The following is a 20,506-nucleotide window of genomic DNA, read 5'->3' as shown; positions in this document are numbered from 1 at the left end:
ATTTATTCATAAGACCTCAACTAATCTTTGTAAATTTCACTTTTAATTATTGTGAAACCTATTAACGCTCAATATTAATATGCAGAGAGCTTTCTGGATTCAGGATACATCCCTGAAAGTAATTATGGATATGAGCTTTTTTTCTTCTTCTTCTTCTTCTTCTTCTTCTTCTGTTCCGCTCGTAGCGACTCTTCCCGGTGAGGTGTGGCGCAGGATAGGAAGACAAACACTGCCCTCTTCAGCCTCCCGGCAGCAGCTTGGCGAGCCTGCTGGTGTTTCTAGCAGCACTCCGTCTTACCGTCTCCGTCCTCTCCGTCTGTCTCTTTGTCTCTCGCGCTCCCTCCTATTTGTACGCCTCTGTGATGCTGTTCGAGTGTTTCCTCTTCATTTCTTGTCATCTCGACACGCAGCTATCTCTCCTCGCCACATCCAAGCGGCCTTAAATGGCAGAAAATGTCATCAGATGAAGCCGATATATATATATCTTAGATAGTTTTTTGTTTTACTTTTAAGTCAAAGTTGAGACAAGGTGAGACAAGGGAGGGGAGCAAAATGGAAAGTCATGGTGCAGCTCGGCTGTGAAGGTCATGCGTGGTAAATGTATTTGGAACACACACACACACACATACACACACACACACACACAGAAATTTCTCCTGCGTTCCTCTTTTTTGGAAAGTGAGCAGATTCACTTACAGAGTCTTTCCTTGAAGTGAAACATTTTCTAAGAGGTAAGTGTGTTTGGGTTTTTTCCCTCGTAGTACCACGGCGCCGTTCATTACTCAGAATGGCAGCTGCAAGATTACTACTAGGATTTTTTTTCTCTCAAGATATTTAAAGAAAGGCTGTTTCACTACACGAGATCATTTTTAACTGTTGAAGAAATTTTCCTCATTAAAAGATAATGTTACTTCTTTCAAAGCATTTTCCTTTTTTAGTTCAGTAACTGTCTTAAAGTTATGGAAATTGTCTCAAGCTAGGGATCTTTTTAAACGCAATAAATCTAAGTACATTTATTTTTCTTGAGGTGTAAATATTGTTTCTCGCGTGTGTTTAACCTCAGTCTCTTTTCTTGTCCTCATCCATTCACAGGTATTTTTACTTTTAGCACTTGTTAAAACGATCTAAATCTTGTCATCAGAACATTTTTTTGGTTTGTAAAAACTGTACACAGTAATTTGGTACATTTTTGTTTGCAGCAATGGTAACACATTTTATGGTATTTTCTTTTTTACTGCAATACATTTCTCTGACATCTTTAGGATGAGTTGCACCAACAAAGGACTCATTTTTAAACTCGATTACATCTGGCACTACACTTTAAAACCATTTTAGAATTAAGAAAGATTGAATTTAAACCTCTTTTTCGACATCCGTTTACTTTTTATTCTGAATTGAAGATTACATTTAATTCTGTTTCACCAAAACTTTAAACTCATTTAACTGTCATTTACTTGTGTTACCTTTGACCAGAGCTCGCTTCATATTGAATGAAGAGACTATTCTATTCTGTCTCTCCGCTACAAAGCAAATAAGCTTCACGCTGACCTACAACAGTAAAATACTTCTCACAATATTGGATTACACTGATCATTTAGTGGAATCCAATATTGTGTTTTGTATATACAGTAATTTAGCTACTTAACTAAAGTAATGCGTCGCTTTAATTTGCCCCTCAGAGTTCACAAAGTCAAGAACAGAAATATAAAAGGTCACTAAAAAACTTTTCATGCCATATTTATTAGCTGTCTGTGAATTTCCCAATAAAAAGGTCTTCACGGTGTTTCCAAGCCCGTATTACCACGGACAAGTTAGTTTATTTGGTTTGGCGTAACAGTAAAAACAGGCAATAGTAGATGTAATTTATTTAATACAAATATGAAAATGTATAATAAAATATGATTAACAGTCAAGTGTATATTTAGTTGTTTTTCACCATTCGATTCATGCGATTGTCTCTCAAATACTTTTCCACAGATTGTTTTTTTTCATTGAAAACGAGGTAGATTTTTCTGAGCTTTGCTTGATAAAAAGACATAAACCTGTCACATTGTGTGGATTGGGGTTAAGTTGAGGCTGTATCTATGAAACAACCACACGGAGGCTTCACAGTCTCACCCAATCGGGCAAATCCATTGCTCCACACAGTAAATGTTTTTGTTCGTTTTCTTCTCCTTTTTTTAAAAAAAACAAACAAACCCAAATGCATTTTATTCCTTTATTTGATTGTTGTGAAACAGAAAATGTACCATGTACTCAGATCATTCCCCTGAATGCTCTGTGTCGTTACCCCCGAACCAGCGCAAAGATGTACTACACAGCACTGTCATCGGTGTCTGATTTAATACAGAATCTATACAATTCAGTTTAAGAACTTAAATGAATGAATATTTAATAAATAAGAATTTTAAAGGATTTTTGAATTTATTATATATTCAATCTCAAGTACCCCCTGTGGTACGAGTAACCCCATTTGAGAACCACTGATCTAAAGCATCTTTTCTAATTCATTGTCCATGGAGCGGCTCCATGCTTTATACTTTATATACTTGAAATAATTGAAAACATAGAGTGCTGACACTCTATGTTTTGGATTTGAGAGGGAGATGTTCATGTTCACTAATATTTCTGGACCGTCTTAGACCAAATTAATGACACATATGACTTTTGAAAAGTCTCCCCTTCAGGAACATCTTGCTGGTTCTAGTTCTGTACTTTTACCTGCGTAACGGATCTGAACCCGTCTTCCACGGCTCATTAACTCCAGTTAAAAGTCATTCATTTCGAAGACGCTCGCCGACTGAGCTCAAACACAATCCTGTCGGCGAAAATCAGCTGCACTTGTTCAGCGTTTGGTGGCAAAGTCACTTCTGATATTTTTCATGAACGTAATAAGCCGTTGATTGTTCCGGCAGGCGCTGACTGAAAGGACAGGATGAGCAGAGGACAGACGGAGGTCCTGGGGCTGCTGATAGCGCCCACGAGCCCGCGGCTGCTAATCACTGCTGCTGGAAAGGACTGTTGGAGGGTAGGAAACACGTCTGCACACACACACACACACACACACACACACACATATATACTCAACCTCTCATCTGCAAACACTGCTAATCCTGGTATGATGACAAAGTGTAGAGCAACCACCAGGCTGCACTACTGTGCAGTCTGACCGAGCCAGAAAGTTGCAGAAAAAATGTGTTTTAGACATTGTTCATTTTTCTTTCGTTGAATTAATATTATTTCAAAGGCCCTACTTACCACTTAATCATGATGATGCCCGTGTTAGCATAGCACAGCCTTTCACACGTCTCCAATCTGCCTCCTGGTCCAGCAAGGGGCTACAGATCAGCTGATCTCAGTGGGTCTGAGCAGCCGAGGCCCGTGAGGGTCCACGACGTCCTGGTGGGCCTGAGGACGCGTGACGTGACTGTGTCTAACATGGAGCGTCTGCCAGGTACCGACACACATCCATGGAAAGTATGTGTTTCAAGGCCCCTCCCTAAAATGTATTATTATTATTAAAGGAACAATCTGAGACTTGAAGTAAAAAATTCAAAACACAGGACTGGAACCTGCCAGGTCTTTTAAACACATTGACCAATAATACTCAAAGTATAACGTTGTATAATTACATGTAGTTCAGGTGTATTGTTGCTGATGCATGTAATCAGCATGTTAATGTGCTGAATGGAACTGGTTTTAACTGCTTTATACAATCCGGGTTCGAGTGCAGTCTGACAAGTCACAGGATATAAAACCTGTGTACGAATCTTAATCTGTAAAGTAAAGCTGGTTTTCTGTGCTATGTGCTGGACACTAACACCAGATACAGACAAGATGGAGGTGTTCTTACACAACACTTATAATATACGAGCTGTTTTTTTTATCAAGCTACACCAGTTTTCTTTCTTTTCATGGAGCCACTATCAAACCCATTTCTTTCTTTCCATTTACAAAAGAAACTTGTCAAAATTGTTTTCTGCCAATGTTGTCTGAACAAAAACACAGCCAAATTAATTTTGTGTCTAGCAGCAATTTGGTCACCTTTCTATCGCACTCTTCTGATAAAGAACTTTAATATTTCAATATTTTGTTATCAACACCCTGTTGTGTGGACATATTAATTGTCTGGCAAGATTTTTATAACAACAAAACCCTTTACCGTTTCCCGGCTTATGTGTGTGGTGTGTGGGTCTGTAAGTCTGTGTGTATGCACGTATGTGTGTGTGAGTGTAACAATGTGTTTTTTTTCTGGTGAGAAGAAACTGAAGCGTGATGTCCTGCTTAGAAACAAACCTGCCAAGTCAAGCTAAAATAAGTTGAAAGAGCTGCCGCATGCAGTTAGACACTCTGCTAACTAGAGAGCAGGCGGTGGAATTCACACAGAAATAAAAAAAAAGGGTCTCACAGAACGAGAGGATACGAGCCTGCAGCATAGGTTTAATGGTGTTCGCCAAGATTTTTGATAAAAAAAAATGAAGGGAGACGTTCTTTTGAAATCACAAAATCCATTTTTCTTGAAGTTTTCTAATAAGAGAGAGAAGAAGGAATAATCACAGGTCGAAAGTTTTCATGCCTTCAAGGTGTATTCGAAGTAAGACATAATGTGCTTGCTTCATTATTTCTGCATCTTCCTCTCTAACAGGTGACTCTGGGGATGCCAGGGATAACGTTTGAGTTTGGACTCTCCTACAGGTTGATGGTGGGAAGTGTGTTCCGCTCTCTTACTTTACTTCTAAAAATGCAGTCCAGTCTAGGAAAAAATGTCAGCATTGTATGGATACGTTGTGATGTCGTATGATGAGCCATCGTTATTGACGCTTAAGTGGTTAAGTATAGTTAGCTATAACTAGCAAGTAAGCTCATTCAAAGTTATCAAGGGGTCAAACCACACAGGGCTTTCACACAGGAGACCGCTGTGTGTGTCACATGTAAAACTAAAAGTGAACATTGACTTGTTCTGTAATATCACGAAAGAAAGTCTGCCAGGGCCGGTTGATATTTATGGATGCGAGTAACTTTGTTTCATTATGATGTAACTTCACGTGTCTTGCTTGTGACATAACTTTTAGTAAGAAAGTGAGCAAAAGCCATTTGTGTTTAATTAATGCTCGTTACGCGTTATGCTATTCCGTTCTGTTCCTTCATTTCGTTCCATTGTTGCCTTCCGTTACATTGTTGTTCTGTTACTATGCTCCGTTCTGTTGTTCCGTTCCGTTGTTCCGTTCCGTTGTTCCCTCGTGTTATGTTGTCTCTTTAAGTTGTTCCGTTCCGTTGTTGCCTCGCGTTATGTTGTCCCCTTAAGTAGTTGCTTTGCGTTGTCCCCTCGCGTTACGTTGTCCCCTCGCGTTACGTTGTCCCCTCGCGTTACGTGACCCTCGAGTTACGTTGACCCTCGCCTCGTGTTACGTTGACTGTTGCGTTACGTTGACCCTTGCGTTACTTTGTCCCCTCGCGTTACGTTGGCCCCTCGCGTTAAGGGACCCTCGAGTTACGTTGACCCTCGCCCTACATTGACCCTCGTGTTACGTTGACTGTTGCGTTACGTTGTCCCATCGCGTTACGTTGTCCCATCGCGTTACGTTGTCCTTTCGCGTTATCTTGTCCCCTCGCGTTCCGTTGTCCCCCCGCGTTAAGTGACCTTCGCGTTACGGTGTCCCCACACGTTCCAATGTTACTTTTGGTTCAGAAACATCGGCATGTAACATATCCTGTGGTTTGCAGAAATGTGCAATGCCAACTTTTTGTTCTGGCGACTGGGTCGCAATAAGAATGGTGAACGTCACTATGTCAACATGTTACTTTTTTTTAATGATGTTTAAAGCGATTCAATCAAAGGAAATTCATTTAAAATGCCGAGGGCAGGAAAACACATTCCTGGTTTTACCATAATTGTTTGGTTTCTGCTGCAAGTTTCGGTTTATGGGGTTCGTTGGGCAATTAACCTTGGTTCCGTGTTCCCACATATTCATACAGGAATTACAGTGAATGAAAAGCTCATATCAGTTTTTGTCCTTATCAGAGGTAACAGTTTACTATCTCAAGGCGCTTGAGCTTAGCAGGACACAAAGTATTGCGTTTAGTTGAAGTTTTAAGAGTGTGCTGTAAATCATGATTCTTGTGAAATGTTTTTTATAGTGTACATATTGGAGCAGATGTCCTTGTGGGAGATGTTTCTTTTTGCATGACAGTCTTAAACGGTGTGAACAGTCAGCGTTGGCGAACAGACTGTATAGTCATGGGTAGTGTAGGCGCGTCCGTACATGTCATGTGTATGTGAGATTTCACGTCCGTACTCTGTTCCCACCACTTGTGTCTTCAATGTGCGTTTTTCTCAACCTTATTTAAACTCTGTATACAAACTCATGAACAGACTGTCTTGTTTGATAAAAACAAGACAGTGGCGTTAAAACTGACTGTGCCATATTCAAGATCTTCCAATGTAATTTTAAGCTGATTTTCTTTAAGATTTATTTATTCCCTTTCTTACTACAAATACCCACATGTCCATATTGAAAGTTATTGGTTGAAGTAATAATTCTATCAAGCCGTGAAGAAATCCCTTCCGAAGAGGCCGACAATTAAAAACTTGTTAACACATACAGTGTGGGCTTAAAGTAGCAGACTGGAAATTGGCAATCACTAGTGAGGAAATCAAAATTGATACACAATTAGTTCTCTAGGATATTAGCATACATAAACCTTAACATACTGTCGCTGCCATGTGCAAACCATGTAGAAAACAAGAATGAAATAAAAACTGGTACAGGACATAAATGTTTCCTTGAGTTTTGCAGTATGGTCAAATATTGACATTGTTGTCGGGTGACTGAGTCAACCAAGACTTTGACTTTGGAAGATTTGTTTAATTTGGCTTTCCACTTCTTAGACTGATCAAGCCTTATGTTAGCTTAGGCTAAACTTTGGAATACAGTTTTGGTCAGAATGAAAGTTGTGTATTTTGTCTCCTTTCTCTTACCTTGGAATATCTTTGGGGGAGTATTTATTCATGGCCAGTATAGACAGAGGGAATGATAACGACCGACTCTTGCAATGTACAGTTGGACATGTGCATATTGTAAGAAAAGGGTCACTTTTTATTTAAAAATAATATATGAATGTATTTCCCCTTTACATCTCAGTGACTGAGGACAAATAAAATGGAAAAAGGTCCAGTATTGAGGGAGACAATGGAATCGCTCAGGGCAACTCTTCACCGTCAATGTACTTTCTTTAAAAGTGCTTGTTTTCGCCACTGACAGGCTTAGATTTACATTTGGTGTCTGGCAAGATTGTAGAAAGAACCCTCTTAATATTTTTATTTACCTTTCACTTTTGGTTTGTAATTGTGACATGTGAATTGCTGGAAGACAACGGTAGAAACGTGAGTGCGAGTCAGAGACAGGAGTTTGTAAGCGAAGCTTCGTTCTGTCTTCAAGATTTTTAATGAGGATATCCACGATGTGGATGCGACTCGGGATCTCAGAACGGGACTTCTCCGAATAAAAACAGACTGGATCAAGCTAAGGATAAATAAAAAGGTTTTCATTCTCTGTAGGGTTCTTTCCTTAATGTACTGAGATACTTAGAATAACAATCTGAGCCTGTCAGTGGAAAAATAAAAAAAAAAATGTATTGGCTGTCCATTGACATTGAGGAGTTGCACCGAGTGATTCCATTGCAACCCGTTTAGTGGCTGCCTTTTGCTGAGTTCTCCCTCAATACCGGACAATTCAAATGTTTTTAGTCACTAAGACACAGAAACAAGAGAAAATAAGGTCTAGGTTGAAAAATACCTAAGTAACCCAAGTAGAAGCTAATCCTTTATCCCAAGCTTGTGATTTAGTAAAAGTTTTGCAACTGAAACTCAACAGGGATAGAAAAATCTAGCCTTGTTATCAACTGTAGAAGTGGTAAGTACAACTTTGAGAATGTGCCACAGTCTAGTGAAGCAGAAGGGGAATTCCACATCTCCAATTATTGAACAACGGGGGTGCAAAAGAAGTATTTGAGCCGGAAGGGAAGGCGAGTGAGCGAAAAGTCAAGGGTGAAAAGTATTTGACTCATGACTCAAATCCATTTTTATTTATTTTTTGTCTCTGTTTGCTTTATTCTAAAAGAAACAGACAGGGGTATACCGTAAATGAGATGATACACAACATTGAGGGGGGGGTAAATATTAGAGAAATGAATGACGTGGTAAATAAATGCAGGCTTGAACGCTCACTCAGCGGGCGTTCCTTAGTACAGGAGGCAACACACAGTACAGTACATCCTTTAGAGTCCATAATGCAACAACTCTTGTAATGTCATTCACACAGAATCCAATTGGCACTTAACGAAACAAAATGAATGCACTGGGTATATCCTCAATCCAGGCAACATGGAAACAGGCACATAGCTTTAATACAAACAGTGGCACACAAGGCACTATGCTTCAGATTCTATCGTACGTATATCTTTGTTGTTTCATAAGTGGTACTGCGGAGTAGCTTCACATTCATTTCTGGAAGTCCGACAAAAGATAAAAATAAAAAAAAAGGCACACAAAACTGCTGGCAGGGGAACTATGGACACGCACGTCCCTAAAGATGGGACTGGAGACTATGAAGAATCCATGAAGTCAGAAACAAACATGTGCACCAACATGTGTTATAAGGCACTGTAGTAAAACATTATATATGTAGTAAAAAATAAAAATAAAAGTAGGTGGTATATACACCTGGGCATTTTAACATGTTATAGAAAACATACCCTGAATGACTGTCCCTCCCAAAGTCAGCAAAACAGACCAGACCAATATATCAAAAAACAAACTTCCCCCCAAAAATATTTTTTTACAACAAAGAATCTAATTTATGTTGCTGCAATGTGCTTGCTGTTAATAAACTCTTTCTTTAACGGTGTCTGTGTGTCTGTTTTGAAGTCCTCAGGGAGAGGGTTTGTCTGTAGACAGAATCTAAGCCATGGTAAGGCCAGAAGAGTCTCCCAAACTACAAGTACTGCTCCCTTTTCTCTGGTGGGGTACTTTTAACATTTGGTCTGCAATTCAAAAGGGAAAAAGAACACGTTTCAGTCAAGGTACAGTCACAACGCATAAAAGTAAACCCAAAAGACACATATCACAAAATACCCAGAGGTCATAGGATATAAGAGAAACCATAAATCAGCGCAAAACAAAAACCACAAAAGGGGTTTCAACTCGTTAACGTTCGGCCAATAGTGAGACAAAGGAGGGCAGTGTAGTAAAGGATTCACACGGAAATGGAGGAGGCCACCTCATTTCTTAAATAAAAGGTCTTAATCATCGTCCTTTAGGAGTCCATATTTACAGAAAAGGCTCAAAAGGTAAGGGACAAAAATGGGAGATGACAATGCGTCTTGGTTCCCATTAAGGTGCAGATGTAGTAATGAAGAAAGGAGTATTCTACTACAAGAGGTCCAAATTCTGGGTCTAAGATAAGAACCGGAGGGGGGAGGAACAAGGGGGGGAAGAGAGTGGTTGGACAGTCAGGAGAGTCCTCGATAAAAAGGCGGGGGGGCTGATCAGTCGGGGAAACTAGTTTCACTCAACAACTCTGCCCTGAATTAGAGGAGAGAAGAAGACAGTGAGAGAACAGGAGGAAGAGAGTATGAGAGGGGAAAGAAGAGACACATCAAGACCGCTCAGATTCTCAAAGCAGCTATACAGTGTTAGAAAAAAAAGCAGAAGGGCTCAATAATCATACAGATGTTAGCAGGAAAAACAAGGTGATGGAAAGTCAATGAGACGGAGCACGGGAGGTAAATGCTACATGTCAGCTCGCTACAGTTTAAAGAGATTACATTTCAAATAAATATTAAGCTAATCATGATGGCTGATGAAGGGGACACGAGAGTTAGATGAGAAGATTGGTACTACTCTAAATAGTTGTGGTAAATATGAAGCTAGAGCCACCGGAACAAACTAGCTAGCTAGGCTAGGTTATCTCAGTTTAGCAGAAGCAAGGGGGGAAAGCAACGAGCTTGGCTATGTCCAAAACTAACAAAGTCTACCAGCTGGCTCCTTCAAAATCATTTTCCCAACTGTTATGATGGGTTTTTTGATAGCGCCAGGCTAGCTGTTCCTCTTGTTTGTGCTCTAAATGATGTGCAAGGCTAAGCTCAACCCCTGCTTTTAGCTTCATATCTAACAGACAAAGAGAGGGGCATCAATCTCTTATCTTACTTTCTAACAAATAAGTGTACTTTACAAAATGTCAAATCATTATTTTTAATGTACATGTTATTTTCTTTGGACATAGCTTTACAGGTAGTTTTTTCTTCTTATCAGACTTGTTGACCAACCCCTATTCAAAGCGCAGCTGCTAATGACAGACAAGTAACACCTGACATCCCTCTTATTTAAAGGGCACAATGAATTTTTTATAGACATACAACCCCCAACCCAATCGTACAGAGCACTACAGAGCACTCCACAACCAAGTGTCTACCAAGAAAAGAGGCCGTATGACCGGAAAACCAGGGGACTAGGAGCGTTTCTAAGAAATGTTAATGGCTTTATTATCTGTACGAGTGATGGACTGGCTCTTTTAGAAGCACAAACAGAGGGACATTGATGTGGAAGCATCAAGCGGGGAACTCAAGAGCCAATTTAGGTCCGCTGTTGAGTTTTCAGGGGGCACATTTTTTTTAAACGTTGCAGACATCTATTGTAATGCATCCTCATGGAGTGGCTGATGGTTTGAAATAATACGTGAAGATCTAATACAATGGAGTTAAATATGACATTTATATTATTCACAAGTCAGGTGTAAACATGCTCGCTTAGTCGATTGTAAAGTAATGAAACTGTAGATTTATCGCAGTGAGATTAATACCTGCGATGGAAGTACATTAATTAGTTTGAATCTTAGACATTGGTTTGGTTATACAAGCAAATATGAGATGAAGGTGTGTGTGTGTGGCTCTGGAATGATTGTGTTAATAGATGGAGCATGGAGATGTTGCGTCGATGAGATCCTCATACTTTCTCTTTGTGTAAAGTCAAATGGTGGAATGATCACTATCAGCATTCATACTGAGTCAAACTAAGAAGACACTTTTTTAAATTTATTTCACCTCCACTCCTGCAGTTCACGTTGTGTTCCTCTACATGCAGCCGTCATGAAGTGGTTGTCATGTGAAAAGGAACTACGTAAGAACAAGCTTCTTTTCAAGTGAGGAAGCTTATTGGCAGTTACAAAATGGCTGCCCAAAGCCTTAATTACATGGGACAATGAACACAGCTGCTTCTTTATTGTATAAGACTGGAGCTACCGAGATCAGTTTAACAACAGGGGGGGTCCAACCTATTCTCACTCCCAACTCTTCAAATCTTCAATCAATATTCCGGCTAGGCCATCTGACACAGACGCATCGAGACACCCTTTAGCGTCCATGTGAGACTCTCGTCACTCGGCTTTCAATTGACGTATAAAGAGCAGTGAGTCGGCCGGGTGGAGAAGAGGTTTACCAGGAGACCGTTTGTGTCCAGTGTGAAACCAAGTCAACGTTGACTTATTTTATCAGGGTTCTGCCGTGTAACTCAGGACCCAACACTTGTGACTAACAAAAAGAATTTTACAAACAAACGTCTGACAAGTGAAGCCAATTTTGAATTGCCTTAAACTTACATTCTCTCTTCTGACCATTAGAAGACGACGCCTCTGGTTGCAAAAAGTCAGATTGTATAGACATGTATGCGAAAATGACTCTACTTCTCTCTCGATTTATTGAGTTTATGGTCTCAATCTCTAGTTTCAAGTCTTCTTCAATACAGCATGATGTTCATTTAGTAAATGATGATCCATTTAGAGTTAAATAGACCGTAAAGCAGAGTATGCTTAAGAGTGTCGCTAGCTTGTGATTGACAGGTCGCAACCAGATCCGTATACGGCATCTCCGCGTTACTCCACACTCCGAACATGATAACTTTCCTAAGTCTAACCAAGTAGTTATGTTGAATAAGTAAAGCTATATTGTAAGTTTATTTCATTAAGTTTGTACTATCTCACAAGCTGAAAAGAGGAGCCTATAGAGCGTCCTAGTTTGAAGCACAGGACCATTGCTGAGCGTCGGTATTCGACGAGTTGGGACTGAGAAAGCGTTGACTTTATGAATATCTTATAGGGCGATGAGATGATACACACCACAGTACAGCATGCAGCTGTGCTTATAGTTTGAGCAGGAGAAGCATTAGTACGGTGCATTTGTTTGCTTTACACAACATAACTGCACCAGTGGAGTGTGAATACACAAAGCAATATGAAGGCAAAACACAGATGCAGCTCCAACCAGGAAGCATAGGACATGCTAATAAAGTTCACTTTTGCAATATTTCTAGCTCCATGTCTGTTGTCTCTGGGTATCAGCTGGGACACACCTTACATTATGCCTTTAGATATTGTTATTAGTTTCCGTTTCCATTTTTTTTTTTTTTACTCATAGTGTTGTGATGTCGGGGGTCAGATTAAAGCTGCCGCACTAATTTCAATTAGATAAAACAATACTACATTGGGGCATTAAAGAGGCTTCCATTCACAATTGCAAGCGATGTATCATCATATAAATAAGCTGGATGATTGACGTGAAATATGTAGGTTGTCAACAAATAGTTAGAAGTTATTTTTTTGCCACCAAAATACATCCAACCGGTGGATAAAGTCCTTGTCTGAGTACCTGTGTCTGCAATGTGTAAGTACTACATAATTGCATGTGTGTTTGATAGTCGTTTTGTTTCATTTTATAATTTGAGGGAAAAGGTGGTGGAGGGGGTGCCAAGTTTGTCCGATGCTCTCTGTTTGAGTGGCTGCTGGAAGGGGGTGGGGTTTACACGTACTCCCTGGCTGTGGAAGGCTGTGATTGGCGGTAATACTGCTGCCCTCGCATTTCTTCTTTAGAGCAGGAGCAGCACAGCAAGGAGCCGCCCAGCACCGTCAGACTTGCTGCCGCCCAGCCCACGAACAGTGCAGAGCCGAACTCATACCTATAAGGTGAGAGAAAGAGAGAGATGACAAGTGTACAGGATTGCTGCCAGTGTACGAGGTTTCACTGTTTTCACCACCTTCCGAGATGGTATTATGATAAGCTCTGACACATGGTAAAGTCAAAAACAGGACTCGCTGAAAGCTCGTTTACAAAGAAAGATCAAACACAAAAGAAATAATAATTTAAACAATATTGTTTCTTGATTATTAGTTTGACTTAAAAATGTTCTTTTCTGATTCTCAAAATGAACCAGATGACGGTAGTGAGAATATAAAACATTTTCTCATTTGCAGTAGGCCATTTACCTAATTTACGGATTAAAATAACTTTATTTTACGGTTGGAGACAGGTATTCAGGGCTGCCAAAAAAAAAAGTTTGTCTTATAAACCTTCAAGATTATGGCAATAAACTGCATTTGCCCATTGCCTCAAAACAGTGACATACACAGGATACTGTGTACAGATTTGTATTTATTCCAGCCAATATCCGAATGTGAATTTTAAGAATTTTAAATGGCACATTCATGCGTCAACAAATCCAAATCAATAATTTACAAAGCTGCCATGCTCTCTGAGAGCATTTTAGGTGGCCATGACACTACGACAACAAGAAATATACAATGTATGAAGATGAGTTTGTCGGCAGCTTTCACATACCTGGCGTTGGCCGGTGTGTTCGGGTTAAAGAACTGATAGGACACCTGCGTGGCATACCAGGACACGGACACCAGGGTACATAGACCTGTGAGGGGGGGTGGGGGGGGGATAAACAAGTAAGCGTTCACTGTCGCTACAACCAAACACAAAGGAGCTGTGATGAATCCTCATTTAGTTCATTTCCCCCCTCTGGGTTTGTGGTTTATGTCTGTGGTCAGCGACTAATGCCTCTTCTAAAATGACCACTTCCTGTTTACAGTACGGACTCGTAATTATGACCCCCCCCCGCGCCCCTCCGCCCCCGGGAAGAGATTCAGGCGAGAAAAACTCAACACTGCTGTATATCTGTCTTGTTGGTTACAAACTGAAGCATCAACAGAACACAGCAGAAGTCCCACCTGCGAGCAGGAAGAGAGCTCCTCCCGTCACGGCGATGCGCGTCTTGGTGACCGGGTTGTTGTCCCCCACCTTGGTGCACTTCATGCCCACCACGCTGACGATGATGCTGATGAAGCCCAGCAGCACGGACACCACCATGAGGGCTCGACATGTCTGGATGTGGACTGGATAAGGCGGGGCGGGGAGCACAGAGTGGCAATACAATAGAAGATATGGAAAAAAAGGGGGGGGAAGGGGAGAGGAGGAGAAAGTGGTGAGGGAACATATCTTTTGAGTCGATCCCTTGGAACAAAAACGCACATTTACGGACAGACATTAAAAGTGACAATTATGAGGGAATGACGCTGCGCGCGTCACGCGATATTGATGGGACACCACATGCTTCTCTGACTGCTGGCCTGTTTTCCCGGCAGGGTAATTCCTGCCCTTTTTCGTTTCCAGAGGTGACTTTCTCGGGCCAAAACGACCCTGTAAATCTTCCCCAGATAATTCCGCTGTGGTTTTGCCTTCTCAAAAATCTACTGCGCCGCCCACAGGGGCCTCAGCACACACATAACTCAGTGGGAGAAACATATTTACACATCGTTTACACACACACACACACACAATATCTGTAGGTGGAATAGACACAGTTGAAACACACAACTCTCTCTCTCTCTGTCTCTCTCTCTCTCTCTCTCTCTCTCTCTCTTTCACACACACTGAGGAGCTGTAGGAGGGCCTGCTTTACATGTTTCACACAGTGGGATTAGTGTGTCTTTGTCACAAAGCGAGATTGTTTTCACGGGGCCGTCGCCAGAGCAATCAGACTTTGCTGCCTCAAATGTGTTTTGAGGCGACACGAGACGCTTAATGACACTGTCAAAGTGTTGTCTCTTTTGCAGCAAGCGAGTAATTGTAAACGCCCCCAGCAGCGGAAGTAGACCCGTGTATCCCAAATTTGATAACCGACAAAGCTGACAAATCATCAAGAGGAAAACATAAAAGAGCCTTTCGTGCAGGTTGAACAGCCAAGGACCTTTACATTAAAGCCGCTAACAGAGCGTCACTGAATAGATTTGAGCAGATAAAAAAACAACGATGGAATAGTTTGAAGAACTTTTTCCAGAGTTTTTAACTGCATTTACTGTTATTCAAAGCTTGGTTGAAAACAGGTAGTGAGTTAAGGCTTGAGCGAGTGTTTTTTTGGCCAAACTTTTCAAGGTCAATGAAAATATTTCATGCTCAACTTGAACAGAATGGAGTAGAAGATAACAGAATACTTCAGCTTTTTTTAAAACTTTCTACTGAAACTCAGTTTTCAAATCTCTGAGAGAAAAAGAGGAACTTGTGGGAAAAACCTGTCAAACTACGACTATTACAATCTATACTACTAAGAATGAACTTTCACTTCTAATTAGAGCAGATTTAAATGGAATAGCATTCATCCTGATATTTCAATAACATTTCACTGCCATTAAGAAGCTTGAGCAACAATAACATTTTTTTGTCAGTTCAAGAATAAACTGTTGTGCTCCACTAGAATATAATTGTATATTTTTTATAAAGGAAGCGCCACTTTTAGCTTTTTCTCTGAAGCTTTCAAATGCATCTCACCATCTTCAAAGCCCCCAAAAAAACCTAGTAAGTGAACCGTGAGAAAAAAGATTTGTATTTTAGACAACATTTCTTTCAGAGCTTTCAACTGCATCTTAGTTTGCAAAGTTCAGGAAGAAAATTGTTTGCAAAATCAACAGTATAATTAGACTAGAATATAGGAGAATCAAGTAAAATTGACAAGATAAATACTTCAAACCTGTTTGTCGAATTTGTCAAAGATGTCAAGAATAGAATTTCACGCTACATTATAATATAACAGAACCAGACTTTGTGTGAGGACAAAAAAAAGTCTCTTCAAAAGGAGCTCTAGGGCATCAGCCTGAGCAGGAACCTGAAGTCATCGTTTGTCATTGTGACAAAAAAAACACACACCATCATTCATGATGCAGCAGGGAAGTAGCATTTCAGAAGCTGATCTGAAGGGACTTATGATGGGAGGGGAGAGGATGGAGCAATCTTTGAAGTCTGATTCATGGCTCCAGAGCTCCTTTTGATGGACTCTCTTTATAGTCTTCAACAGAGAGATGTTTGATTTTCTGTTCTTTCATCCATTCTTGAGCGTTCATCTTTTCTATTTCTGAGGGATGTGCGGGGGTTCAGGCCCGATGTTGACCGGTTTCAGTTGGTGACAAACCAGACGGGCGTTCGGGGGCCTTTTGGGGTAAAGCAGAGGCTAAAAGCAGGGAGGGAGGGAGGGTCTCTCTCTCTCTCTCTCTCTCTCTCTTTCTCTCTCTCTCTCTCTCTCTCCAGTGTCCAAGCAAGGTTGGCAGTGCCAGCCACAAGCTTTCTGGTGTGTGTGTGTGTGTGTGTGTGTGTGTGTGTGTTTGTGTGTGGGCACTGTAAGGTCCCATTGTGAGGTCACTTGTGACTTTGTTGTACGTAATATCGGTTTGTCCACTGACTACACAACTATGAAACTTGAACTCATATCTGACAACCGCAGCCCGTTTCAAATCCAATTCTACCTCAAGCGCATACTTGATGTTCAATCCTAATTGTATTACCACGTATTAGTTCACATATCCCAACCGGTCTAGACTAAGCTCTCAAAGCCAACAAATGAGACTACGTGTTACGGGGGGTATTTATACTCGGATGTGCATATACTGCATGAGAATGCCGGCAAGTCGTAGTGCTGTTGCTATAAAGTCAACAAAATGTACCACATTAGTTTCACTTTGTAATCTGTGAACGTGTTACATGTGTTATTTTTAAAAGGCCTTTCCGCAGATAGCCAATAGAAATGAGTGGTAGCTATAAATGCTGTGATATATAGGGCTGTTTATCATTCACTATGTGGCCACAGGCACGTCACACTTAGGATAACACCGGCGATGTTCTATAATTTTCTTATTGTCAACACATTACATAAAAAGATGAATGCGTCCTACTAGACCTGCTAACAGGTATAATGTGTATCAAGGCCTGGTGTATCTGCTTCCTCTGCGGCATAGAGATCCACTGTTGTCCAAAAACTATTCCTTTTTTTAGCCACACTGTTGCACCGGATGACATTTTGTTATAACGTAACAATATTTTGCTGCCACAAAAAGCTCACTAGAACACCGAATGTGACTGAATGTCCTTCTGTTTCAGTGGCCAGCTGTTTTGGGGGAATTCGCTGGGCCTTTTTTGTTTTGGTCCGTCTTCAGGAGGAACCAATGTGCTTGGGTTCACAGACTTCATAGAGAAGTCAGAAAGTATTGGGAGACGGACAAACACATTTTTTTTATTTTTTTTTTTTAGGATTTGTCGACCATAAATAAAACATACACACCAGCCTTAACCATGAATGAATTCACGGGAAGTATAGCTGATTTGTCTCTTGGGCAGACGACCCAAAACAATATTACCAAATGTCGTCTTTCATTTGTCATTTGTCATGAGATAGAGGTATTTATATATATATATATATATATATATATATATATATATATATATATATATATATATATATATATATATATATATATATCTACGTTACAGAACGAAGTAGAAAGACAAGAAACATTATCTTTTTTTTTCTTCTTGCCTAACACTAAAACGTGAATACAAGATTTATGACGGTGTTGTGTGTTTCCGGTTCTGAAGAGCTGTCCTTTCAGCACCACCACTATCCTGAAAATAAATAATCCTATCAGCCTGAAACACCATCTCCTTTTTTGATCAAAACAAAACTGGGCAAACCCGCAGAGCAGATCCAACACTTTCTTCCGCCACGGCTGCTTGGCCGCATCAGTGGAGCGCAGCCACAGTCTGGTGAACAATTACACCCTCCATCACATGCTGCCCCCGCTGAGAAAAAAAGTAGCCCGTGAGAAGAGCGCCTTCAGAACTCAGATCAGCGCCAGTGTTGGCTCACACCAAACGTCACCCCGGCACACATGATCGAATGCCGATCTGCTCCGTTTCATAATCTGTCCGGGGAAACACCTGGACGGCCCTGTGATCAATGGAGACTCGCTGCATGCTGTTCGCACAGAGCTGCGCACAGTGTGTTCGGATGATTTTCTGTCTTCTGCCTGAATCTGTGCACTCGCTGGGTGTGTTAATGGACAAACGGAACAATGTGCGCGTGTGGGGAAGACGGAGCGCATTCTGGGAATATCTCTGGTGTTTTGGCTCAACACTGGCCTTTTCTTCTCCGAACAGCCCCCATTCATCGGCGAAGGACAATACGTCGTTCTTATCGCCGCGATGAGCCAAAGGAGATGGGGTGTGGGGAGGGGGGGGGGGATCAGATCGTGGTGTTTTCTTTTTTTTTAATCCAGCGGCTCACCAAAATGTTTGCAAAGCGCCTCTTTTTGTTGATCTGAGGCGAGAGCGTGCCACAAGCGGGGAGCGTAATCACGGAGAAGAAAAAAACAATTGTTTTATGAAAATTACTTGTGACCCAGGTCCCGAGAGACAGTAGGGAGGTGTGTGTGTGTGTGTGTGTGTGTGTGTGTGTGTGTGTGTGTGTGTGTGGGAAGGGGCGGGGGGTGCTCTCCTTGTAGTCTTTCATTAGCATCTGTAATAGGATGATTTAAGCAGACAGTGGATGGATGGATTCCTGTAATCTGTGTGCCATTAATTATGAGTCACTAGTTCCTACTTACAGATTGGAGATGACAGGAGGCTCATATTCTGAGCTAATTTATGTCTGAACCCCACATTCCTGAACCCCACCCCCACTCCCACTCGCCCGCAAATGACGCTGTGGTGTTTTTAATTGAACTTAATGTCTTTGCGAGATTTTACGGCTTCTGAAGTGACAGCGTCCCGGTCCAGGCAGCGAAGGTTCTGAAACTTTTGTTTCCTTCAGTTTTTGTGCGACTGACTGAGAGCTACAACAGCTGTTGTGGTATTCGTAACACAACTCATTTTCGAAAAGACAATTTAATGGAGAAATCAACGTGAGAATGCAGTGTGGAGTACGGTCAAAAGACACTGTTCTTGGTGATGCCTCGCGAGCAGATAATTTAATTAGAACCGAGCCTTTTTTCATCATCTAGCGAAAGTCACTCAATCGGCTCCTCAGTGCCCCATCAACCCACTGAGATTTCTGTATATTTCGTAGGTTATATCATGTTTCAAATATGATGACACTCAAAGACATATTAGCCTCGGGAAGACGTTCTACCAAAACATCGTCTGGAAGATGGGAGATCAGAGAATCAGCCCGTAAAAGTTAGTCAGGGTTTTTTTTCAGGTCAAGCCAGAATCAAATATGGTACTCACTGTCCAGCGAGAGCATGGAGTCAAAGATCTTGCACTGCACCTGTCCTGTGCTCTGTGAGGCGCAACTCATCCACAGCCCCTCGTACAGACCCACGGCGGTGATGATGGCGTCGCCGGCGTACGACGACTGCTTCCACTGGGGCAAGGCGGTGGTGGAGATGATGCCGATCCAGCCGCCCAACGCCAGGAAGTAACCCAACAACTGGAGACCTGAGTTCGCCATCCTTTTTCTTTTCTTTTTTTACCTCGCTATGAGCTCTGTCCCTCTAACTCCTGTCTGTTCCTCCCTGTTGCGACGGCTTTTCGTTCCGGGCGTGACCCTGGCGTGTCGCCCTGTCTTTGAGCGGTCCCTGTGGACACACCTGTTGCGATCCTGTCACTTGTTTCACTCGTCTCTATCTGGTCACTCTGAGCATCTACCTTCTGCCTCTCGGCTTTAACTCTCATCTGTGGAACTCCCCCTCTTTCTCTTGGTCGCTCGTCCCTCAACTCTTTTTTCTATTTATTTTTTTTCTGCTCTTGAGCTCTCCACGTCAGTTGGGACGATGAGTCAAATGTCTCCCCTCTGGACTTTTCCCGTCTGATTCCTTGATGTCTCTGGGGTTCGGTCAAAGTGGAAGAAAGCCTTTTCTGTTGGTCAGCGGTTCACTTCATCAAGCATCGTCGTTGGGCTGCCTCACTCTGCATGGCTTCTACCAGTTTGTTCGTTCTCTCTCTCTCTCTCTTCCTCACTGTCTCTCGCTCTCTCCCTCCCTCCCTCTCTATTTCTCTCTCTCTTTCTGCTCGCTTACTTTCCCCCCACTACAATCTTTCCATCTGCTCCTGGCTCAAGTGGCTCAACGAGGGGTAGCAGGGAGAAACAACAAAAAAGAACGGCGTAAAAAGGAGAAAAAAAACGTGAACACAAAAAGTCCTTAACAGGCTGACCATGGAGGGATGGGGTAAAGGGCTCGTCTGTGATTGGCTGTTCTGAGGAGTAGGAACGCCCACTGGGAGGGAACAGGGACGGGCTGGACGGGAAAACAAACCCTGTTTCAAACAGTGAGGGAAAGAAAAAGATGGGAAAAACAGAAAGTCATAATGACCAGTTCATTAATGGCATTTTCTTACGAAACGATTTCAA

General features: G+C 41.6%; 1 protein-coding gene across 2 annotated transcripts; it reads right to left on the bottom strand.

Moving 5' to 3' along the window:
* Positions 1 to 8,079: 8,079 nt before the first annotated feature.
* Positions 8,080 to 20,267, bottom strand: cldn19 (claudin 19). Of its 2 annotated transcripts, none has more exons than XM_068593889.1 (5): positions 19,384 to 20,267; positions 14,064 to 14,228; positions 13,666 to 13,750; positions 12,860 to 13,006; positions 8,080 to 9,583 (listed from the first exon to the last, which is right to left on the bottom strand). In XM_068593889.1, the coding sequence occupies exons 1-5, from the start codon at positions 19,604 to 19,606 to the stop codon at positions 9,547 to 9,549; spliced, it is 657 nt and encodes a 218-aa protein (XP_068449990.1). In that variant the 5' UTR covers positions 19,607 to 20,267; the 3' UTR covers positions 8,080 to 9,546. The 2 variants fall into 2 exon arrangements, with proteins under 2 accessions (XP_068449990.1, XP_068449989.1); XM_068593888.1 differs by having other exon boundaries at positions 8,080 to 9,042; positions 19,384 to 20,265.
* Positions 20,268 to 20,506: the final 239 nt, after the last annotated feature.

Source organism: Clinocottus analis, unplaced genomic scaffold (assembly GCF_023055335.1).
Source record: "Clinocottus analis isolate CAN_PGR_092001 unplaced genomic scaffold, fCliAna1.0.p SCAF_3, whole genome shotgun sequence".
Taxonomy (NCBI): Eukaryota; Metazoa; Chordata; class Actinopteri; order Perciformes; family Cottidae; genus Clinocottus; species Clinocottus analis.
The sequence above is the reverse complement of the archived record's forward strand: the minus strand, read 5'-3'. Positions and strand labels throughout refer to the sequence as shown.